The 9451-nt window shown below is 34.8% G+C and overlaps 1 protein-coding gene across 1 annotated transcript in view; it reads right to left on the bottom strand.

The window, feature by feature from the left end:
- Positions 1–9451, bottom strand: part of LOC106874035 (UDP-galactose transporter senju) — a 48068-nt gene that overhangs the window by 13445 nt on the left and 25172 nt on the right. The window contains exon 2 of the mRNA XM_052966128.1: positions 1534–1651. Within this exon, the coding sequence (XP_052822088.1) occupies positions 1534–1651 (118 nt within the window). The remainder of the gene's footprint in view (positions 1–1533; positions 1652–9451) is intronic.

The following is a 9451-nucleotide window of genomic DNA, read 5'->3' as shown; positions in this document are numbered from 1 at the left end:
ATTTGGCAGAGTTTCTACAGCTGGATGCCCTTCCTATATATATATATATACGTGTGTGTGTGTGTGTATGTATTTTTATGTGCCTGTATGTATATGTATGCTTATGTATGCACATATGTATATTTGCATGTAGGTATGTATGCAAATGTATACTTGTATGTTTTTGTGTTTGCGCACGAATGTATTTTATGCTTTTGTCTACATTTGTACATACAAGTATATGTAGGTGTGTATGTACGTATACTTGTTTTGTCTGTATATGCATGTTTTTGTGTACAGATACATTAACATCATCATCATCATCGTTTAACGTCCGCTTTCCATGCTAGCATGGGTTGGACAATTTGACTGAGGACTGGTGGAACCCGAAGGCTACACCAGGCTCCAATCTGATTTGGCAGAGTTTCTACAGCTGGATGCCCTTCCTAACGCCAACCACTCAGAGAGCTCTCTGAACTTTGCCCAGGCTATTCTTATTCTAGCAGTTACACTTACAGTGCACCCTCCCTCACTACAAACTTGGTCACCTAGATATCGGAAGCTATCAACCACTTCTAGTTTTTCTCCCTGGAATGTGGCAAAGGTTGTTTTCTGCACATTTTCAGTGTTTATTGCTCCTGAGCATCTGCCATATACAAAAACTATCTTGCTAGTTAGCCTTCCTTTGATATTGCTGCACTTCTTATGTGTCCATAGCTTACACTGGGTACAACTTTTGGAGTTTCTACCTATGCCTTTTCTACAGAATGAGCAGGTCCATCTACCTGAAGGGGGTTGTGTTTTGTCTACCTTCCTACTTATTAGAACTTTGGTTTTAGCTAGGTTGACTCTAAAGCCCTTCGATTCTAGTCCTTGCTTCCACACCTGAAACTTCTCCTCTAGTTCTGAATATATATATATATATATATATATATATATGTGTTAAAAAGATGTGTGTGTGTGTGTGTGTATACACATATGTGCGCACACACACATCATCATTATCATTTACTTTTCCATGCTTGCATGGGTCAGAAAAAAGTGTGTTGGAGAAAAATTTTCTATAAGACACCTTTCATGTTGCCAACTCCCACTTGTTTTCAAGTAAGGTAATAATTTCCCAGTCTATTGAACAAGAAACAGGCCCAGACATGTTTTTGTAGTGGACAGTAAACAAACAATACTGTCAGGAAGCCATTGTTTGCAAACTAGCAAAACCAAGGGAGAGGTGAACTCATACACATGTGCGTGCACACACACACACACGGACACACACACACACACACACACACAATGGTTTTATTTCATTTTTCTGTCTACCAAATCCACTCACAAGGCTCTGGTCAACCCACGGCTATAATAGAAGACATAAGGCCCAAACTACATGACTCAGTTCATAATAACCTTATGAACCCATGCTAATATGAAAAAGCAGATATAAAAATGATGATGATGATATAAGGAGAAGGAAAAAGAAAAACAATTTTAGTTTCAAGTAAAGAGGATAATATACATTGTGGGACACAGGTTACGTGAAAATTAAAGATGGCTTACTTTTTTAAATATATAAGCATGGCTGCCAAAAGTTTCAGTAATTCTGTAAACAGCACTACAGTAATTGTGTTGTAGGCATATGTATTACTTGAGGTTTTTGTAGCTGTCACCAAAATACCTGGAATAAAAAAATTAAATTTTTAACAATCATGCAGTCAATATCAATTAGGTGAAGATCCTTTCCTACAAGACAAATATTAGAGCTTAATTTGGAGTTGATGAGCAACACTCTTCCTAAGAAAGGAAGGATCAAGTATCATCATTCTGAAATTGTTATATTGTTATTGAAACAATAAATGTAATCAAAATCTGCAGGCAGAGCTGAATGTTTAAGGTGTTTGCTTCACAACCATGTGGTTCAAGATTCGATACCACTGCATGCCATTTTGGGCAAGTATCTTCCGCTACTGTAAAAAGTTGATCAATACTTTGTAAATAGAATTTGGCAAAGGCAATGATATATGTATATAAATATATGTAGCTGCGTATGTATGCATGCGTGTTTGATTTATATTAACATTAAGATATAAATGTCAGTAAGAAAACAAAAGAAACTGTGCTTTATAAAATTCCTTGCACTGGGTTATAGACATGCCATCAAAGATGCAATGAATTTGCGGTTGTCCTATTGGAAATGTGTAACAAATGATGCTAGTATCAACAAATTGAAATAATTTGTTGATCTTTAAGCTGTGTTCCTATTTAAGATAGTAACTTGTTGAGAAAAAAAAGTAGATATATTTGCTATGAAAGTAACAGTTTGATTAGAAATGTGAAGTTGGCAAGAAAGATTTGGTTGTGGAAGCGTATATAGAAATCCTTTACAGTAGTATATACAATAATAGCATGAAAACAAACACAAAATAAAATGGTCATAGAGGAATGAAAAAAACTGGTAATGATCTGAAACACATAAAAGAAAAAGATAAGAAAAAAATGTTATAGATTTGTTCAAAGTTCATTTTTCAGATATGTTTGTATGTATGTGTGTGTTTATGTGTACACACACACACACATACACATACAGAGTCTTTTTTTTTTTCAGTTTCCATCTACCAAATTCACTTACAAGGATTTAGTTGGCCCTGGGGCCATAGTAGAATACACATGACAAAGAAGCAAGCTTCTTAACTACACAACCAAATCTGCATCTATGTTTTTCCGTAAATGCAGTACTGACAGGATGAAAAGTTACACACTTGCAACCCAGTTACTAAATACCCTAGTAATTCTATCATCTGTCAATCTCAAAAATCAACACAGAATTTAACAACAGCCACCACCACCTTCATAACCACTATTAATATTAATACTAGAGCAAAACATGTAAAACACTGAAGATCATATGGAATATAAGGCAACAAAGAATAAAACTTGCCTAAATTTCAAATTTATGCCATATTATATGAATATATTCTGTACTACTATCTTTCTAAAATAGCCAATGATACCTTTAAAATTTTGAAAGCACTTGTAAAATTTATTTATAAACTGTCAGAAAATCTTATTTGCTAAGGTCTTTGAAGAGTATATTCATAGGAGTTAAATGAGAACAAAAAAATAAAACCATGCTCATAATTTTCTTATTTTGTAGCTAGAATTAGGTACTGTACATAAAAACATTATTATTAAATCATTTATGTTAAAAATAAAAGTAGGGTAAAAATATGAAAACTACTTTTACATTTATATGCATGAAGTATATTTGGAGAACAATAAAAAAAATTGATGATTCAAGTGAATCCAGCTAAAGCAATATTTTTCATCAATAAGAATAGCTAAATACCCAAAGCATTCAGTAAGAAAAGTAGGTTCGCATGAATCATATCAAACATAAAAAGATGTATTGACACAATGAAAAATATCCTTTATTCTTTTTTCTCTTATGAAAGGAAAAAGAAAACCCCCATTAAACTACTAGAAAAAGGAAATCATACCTTGCTGTCAGAACAGTTTCCTATATTTGATGTTGGTTTGTATTATGAGGTCAATAGTTTACTACCTGATCAATATAGTAAATATTGTTTTGCTAATTAATATACACTAAAAGTATCATATTAGCTTTTATAATTATTGCTGAACTTGACTGCTATATGATAAATCCACATCTTACTAAAGACTAATCATGATTGAGAAAGGCAAGGAAGACAAACTCGGAATTTAAATTGACTAAAACTAGAACAAATATGATTATTGGCAGTATAACTCCAAGCAAGTTTTGATATGATTAAACCTCATTAGTGAAGCATAGTCTAACATTGATATCTGAATCTTAAAATGACTAGAGGTAATAAAGAATTTTAGTGAATAAACTCAGAATGACATAAGACTGTGGTAAGGAAGAGTCTTTAGCAGATCAACATGAACCTTATTTCCTCAAGCTCACTGAACTTTAAATGGAGAGGTCAAAAATTTACAGTATCATTTTAACATCACGATAGACATTGAACAAAGATGGGATGTCCAACATGCTCGGAAAAAGTATATCTCGCTTGGTTTAATAATACTAAAATCAAGTGTGGTTCTGTTTCTCAGCTTGAAAACACACAAGTCCAATTGTTACAAAGAAGTACAACAGTATAAGAACGATAAGAATAGGGTGGAGAAAATTCAGAGCTTTTACTTCTGTTAGCAACAAAAAGTCTCTCTCTGAGTTAAAGGAAGATTGTATGATGCTTGTGTACAAACAGCAATGCTATATGAAAGTGAGATGTGGGCCCTAAATGCAAAGGACACACAAAGACTAGAGAGGAATGAAGTTAGTATGCTTCATTAGATGTGCAATGTTAGAGTACATGTACAGCAGTGTTAGCATATTGAGAGAAAAGTTAGGTATAAAAGGAACTGAATGCAGTGTACAAGAGAGAAAACTGTTGGTTTGGTCATGTGATGCATATGGATAAGGATAGTTGCATAAAAAAATGGCAATCAAAATGGATGGAACTGGTGAAAGAGGGAGACCAAGGAAGATATGGGATGAAGTATTGAAAGCTGATCTCAAGATGTTGAGCCTTGTGGAAGAGATGACAAAGGACCAAGATATCTGGCACCTTACTGTACTTGAGAACACTCATCTACCACAACAGAATTGATATCCAAAAACCACCTTGATAAATGTCTATATGTGTAGAGCTCTTCACTTCTTCATTCTCACTCCCCCATCAAGCTTTTTCCCCACATCTCATTCCCTAACACTCATCACTTCTCTATTTCTGGTATTATTTGACCACCATAATCACCTAAGAGCAGAATAAGTACATACTACATACATCCCCTCTCTTCTTTTACCTTTCTCAAGCCATACTCTCTCTCCCTCTGCTATACGTCATCCTTAACACCTCTTTTATCTGCTGTCACTCCCAATGCCCTCATATATCTAACATACCTGAGCCACTCATATATCTCTCACTGTCAATTTCTATAATCATGGCATCTAACCATTGCTCCTCACATTCTTATGGAACTTTCTCCAGCCCACTCACCTAGTCCAATCCTCTATATCACTTCACCTATATTCACTCCACCCCACTGTACCTTGAGGGTATGTCCTGACACATACCCACCACCATCTTTCTTACTTTCCATCCCTATTTTCTCTCTCCCTCCTTCTCCAACTGGAGTATCCTTGTATCTCTTCTCTAGCACAACACCTATCTCTATCTCTCTATTATTCTTTTAACCTCCCATCAACTGGTAGAAGGCCACCTTTCTCAATACTACTCCCAACATTCAAGGGAATTTTGTCTTGCAAGTTGCTTGGTGACCCTGCTAGTGCTGGTGCAAAACAAAAAAAACATATACTCTGTAAAATGACAACCTACAGGAAGGGCACCCAGCCATAGAAAATTTGCCAAAACAGATAATATAGCATGGCATAGTCATCTGACTCATCTGTCCTTGTCAAACTGTTTGGCTCATGATATCAAGGAAAACATATGTTAAATGATGATGATGATGACATGCATTACTGCTAAATATTTTAGTGATAAAAGTTAACATTTACTGTGGTGAAATTTGGACTTAGAAAACAAAATTAAAAAATGTAAAATCACAATTTTGCTGGTTTAACATTTTTGACAAATCCTTTTCTTATTCAAACTGCACTATTTACTGTCTCTCCTGAATCCTTAGTAATGGCCTGAAATGGATGTGGATATTAATGTCAGTCACCAAGTGAGATATGACATAATGAAAGAAAAAAGAAAGGAAGAACTCTTGACTAAAGAATAATGGATAAATAAACAGATGTTACAATTCACCATCAATAGATTGTTGTCTGAAAGACAGACTAGTCAATGTTAGACACTAGATTCAGAGAACAACTTGTATTAAAAAAAGATAAGTCCTTAAATGCACACACAACTTCTTCTGACCAGACCATCAAACTTCTTACTAGAACAAATAAATCAATTACACAAGGAAAAAAAAATACAATCCATGTGAGTTCTCACAGCTGTTATAACAAAAAATGAAAACTGAAAGCTACCAACTTGTCATGTCTAATATGCTGGATCCCATCACCACCATCACCACTAATCGAACATCTTTATTTCCCTACAAACATTGGTTAGATAACCATTTACAGATAACTTGATCCTATTCCTCTTGTTGAAACACAGACCACATTCAAAGATGTTAAAAAATTGATCTGCAAAGATTCATTCAGCCACATGCCACAATCACTAGCTCAAAAACATACAATTTTCTCTCTCAAGCTACCAATCAATTCTATAATTATGTCTGCTGTGAACTAAAGAGGGAGCCGTTATATTGTTTGAAAGAATGATAAAAGAGGAGAGACAATGGCAGTGGAAGGCCAGACAGCAGGAACCATGACCGACTCCGACATTCACATGTGGCCAAATCAATCGCATGTTCTATGTGAGGATTGCCCTGGTTAGCCACATTTGCCATTGGCCTTAATGGTTCAAATATTCATCCAGGAGAAATCAATCCTCAGATTTGAGGGATGAGCTGCCACTACCACTGACAATGATTGTGCATTTATTTGATCTGCTGGAAATAGCAATCAAATTTCTCTCAAGCCATACTCTACCTCTCAAATAATACACACACACAGTAGCAGGAACTTTTCTCTTTTCCTTTTCTGTCTTGCAAGTTCCTGGACAATCTCACTAGTACCAGTGGCATGAAAAAAGTATCTAGTATACACTGTAAAGTGGTTAGCATTAGAAAAGGCAAGTATCTAGTATACACTGTAAAATGGTTGGCATTAGAAAAGGCAAGTATCTAGTATACACTGTAAAGTGGTTGGCATTAGAAAAGGGATAAACTGTAGAAATCATACCAATTTTGACGCTGGAACTCAGCACAACTCTGTGACTTGCCAGAGCTTGTCAAACCTTCCAAACAATGCCAAAGTGGAAAATGAATGTTAAATGATAATGATGATGATATACACCCACACAGTTTCTTCTTTTATTAAGACAGAAACTGAAAGTTTGTTTTGCATCTCAAGTTTCATGCCACTGTGATCTTCTGTAGTAATGTGGAACTCAAGTCCTGAGATAAACTCCATGTTTCAGTTCAAGTCAGTTCTTATTTGAAATTACTGCACCACTAGCTGATCATGGGGGCAGTGGTGGGGGGATACATCTCACTTCATACATTTCATTTTTGGCATAGTTTTCTGGCAAGATGTCCTTTGTATTGACAACCCTTTACAGAAAGTACTGGATGCATTTTTTTCATGACACCAGCACTGGAAAGTTGTCTCATCCCCAGCAATACTAAAGCCTACATTCTCTCTAGTCATTCACCAACCTCTTTGCAGTCTGCATTGGCCATACTTTACCATGACACCAGTACAGGAGATTGATTTGTATCTGGAAATATAAAGGCACTTTGCCTACTCTACATTGTCACTGTTTATTTATTTGTCAGCACCAGAAAAGCTGTTGAACCTCCTGCAAAATAAAGCAAGTACCCTCTTCTCTGCATTGCCCCCATTCATTTGTTTTTTTTTGTTTTTTGTTTCCCTTACACAACTGGTTGGGAAGAGAGCCAGAGGGTCACAGAATAAATAGTAACAAAAGTGAATGGGTGTATGTGTGTGCGTGTGCGTGAGAGAGAGAGAAAGAGAGATGTAAAGGAGAGTAAATAATAGTCATCTACATGCAAGTTATTGTTGCTTAAAACATATTTGAAGAAAAGCAATCAATAACAATTAGTTATGAGAATCCATTCGAAACATCCTTTATTTTGATCAATAATAAAACCAAGCAAACAAATAATTCAGTAAGTAGGTTATTTGGTTTTACCTACATTGTTATGGTTGACTAAACATATACTAAGTATTGATGCAAGAATATTGAAAATATTTAGTTTTTCAGAAAAAAATTTTTAATCTGGTAATAGATCTACTACTGAACTATTAATATCATGTATTTTATCACCTTCTCTGGCAAAAGTCAAATAACTATTAATGGTCTTCTCTACATAATTATACATGGTGGTGGAAGTGATGTTGCCATCATTGAGGTGACATTTTGTCATTGGGGATATCATTTAAGAGTTGCTTTGGTACAGTATATCTTTGGCAAGTCATTCATCACCAAGATATTGTCAGTAAAGAAATTGAACTCAGTACAGCAAATTAAACTACACACCACTTTTATGGTGCTGATGCTGTAATCAATGGGAAGTTGTTTCTACAATATAGTACATCATATCCATAGCTAGGTGAACTGTACCAAGATTCAGACTATTAACCTCTTAGCTGCTTTTCAAATACAATACCCATTCAGTTACCCATGTTCTCTAAACCTATGTATATTATAAAAAGAAAAAAAAAGTAAATATATTTAAGCTTTTAGCAAATATCAGAAGAAAGTGCTGAGCCTCAGGTTCATATGGCTGAGAAGCAAACATACACTTGAATAGAATGCATGAATCCCACTCATGAGTTGGTATTTATTTACACTTGACAGTTAGGTAAACTGAGATGACATATATTTGAGTACTTTACTCAAATATTCATCAAAATGTCAATGGTAGATTTGAACTCACAAGATCTTAAAGCTACAGATATTAGAAATAGAGTTTACCACTGCAAAAAGTGGTCCCTTAACTTGCTAGAAATAGCCACCAAATCTCCTTCAAATCACACTCTACTGTCTCAACAAATGACAGACTGGACAGTAAGAATGGAGTTCACTTTTCATAAACTACCTTACCAAAAAAGATATGTCTCTACCAAGTACAACTCCAGTAGAAGCAGTCTCTTCATTGTGCAATGCTTCCAATGAAAGATGTCAGACAGATGCTGCAGCTCTCAAGTATAGGCCTCAGTTTTTTTTTAAGTGAAACTGATTGCAGGTGCAATTGTGATTGTAATTCACAATGTCAGCAATCCTTAACTTTGGCCTTGGAAGAATCAATATACACTGCCGTAAACAGTTTTTCAAGAGATGTTGAAAATGACAATGCAGAATGTTAATACTCTGGAAATATATTTCCCAATCATTGCAATCCTCCTGTTCACACACCTCAACAACATCTCCAAAAACTACAACGAAGTTACAACACCAAGAAGTAAAGATAACCACCACTGCTGGTTGTAATACAATCAATTGCTTACTTGTCACAAATGGCACACTTCCAATCGATCATAGATTTGCTCAGCCAGGGATAATCTAAGCCTGAACAATAACAGCACTTCTGCTTGCCTTTTTTTCTTTATCCACAAAACAAATCCAGCATAGCTTTCAAGCAAAACAATGAGTTTCTCTATCAGGTAGGTAGTCTGAAGTCCAGATATGAATTATATATATATATATATATATATAAATAAAAGTTTAAAAACCTTATAATATATATATATATATATATGTATATATGTATATATATATATAAATAAAAGTTTAAAAACCTTATAATATATGTATATATATATATA

This window comes from Octopus bimaculoides, chromosome 3 (assembly GCF_001194135.2).
Source record: "Octopus bimaculoides isolate UCB-OBI-ISO-001 chromosome 3, ASM119413v2, whole genome shotgun sequence".
Classification (NCBI taxonomy): domain Eukaryota; kingdom Metazoa; phylum Mollusca; class Cephalopoda; order Octopoda; family Octopodidae; genus Octopus; species Octopus bimaculoides.
This window is presented reverse-complemented; position numbering and strand designations above follow the sequence as displayed.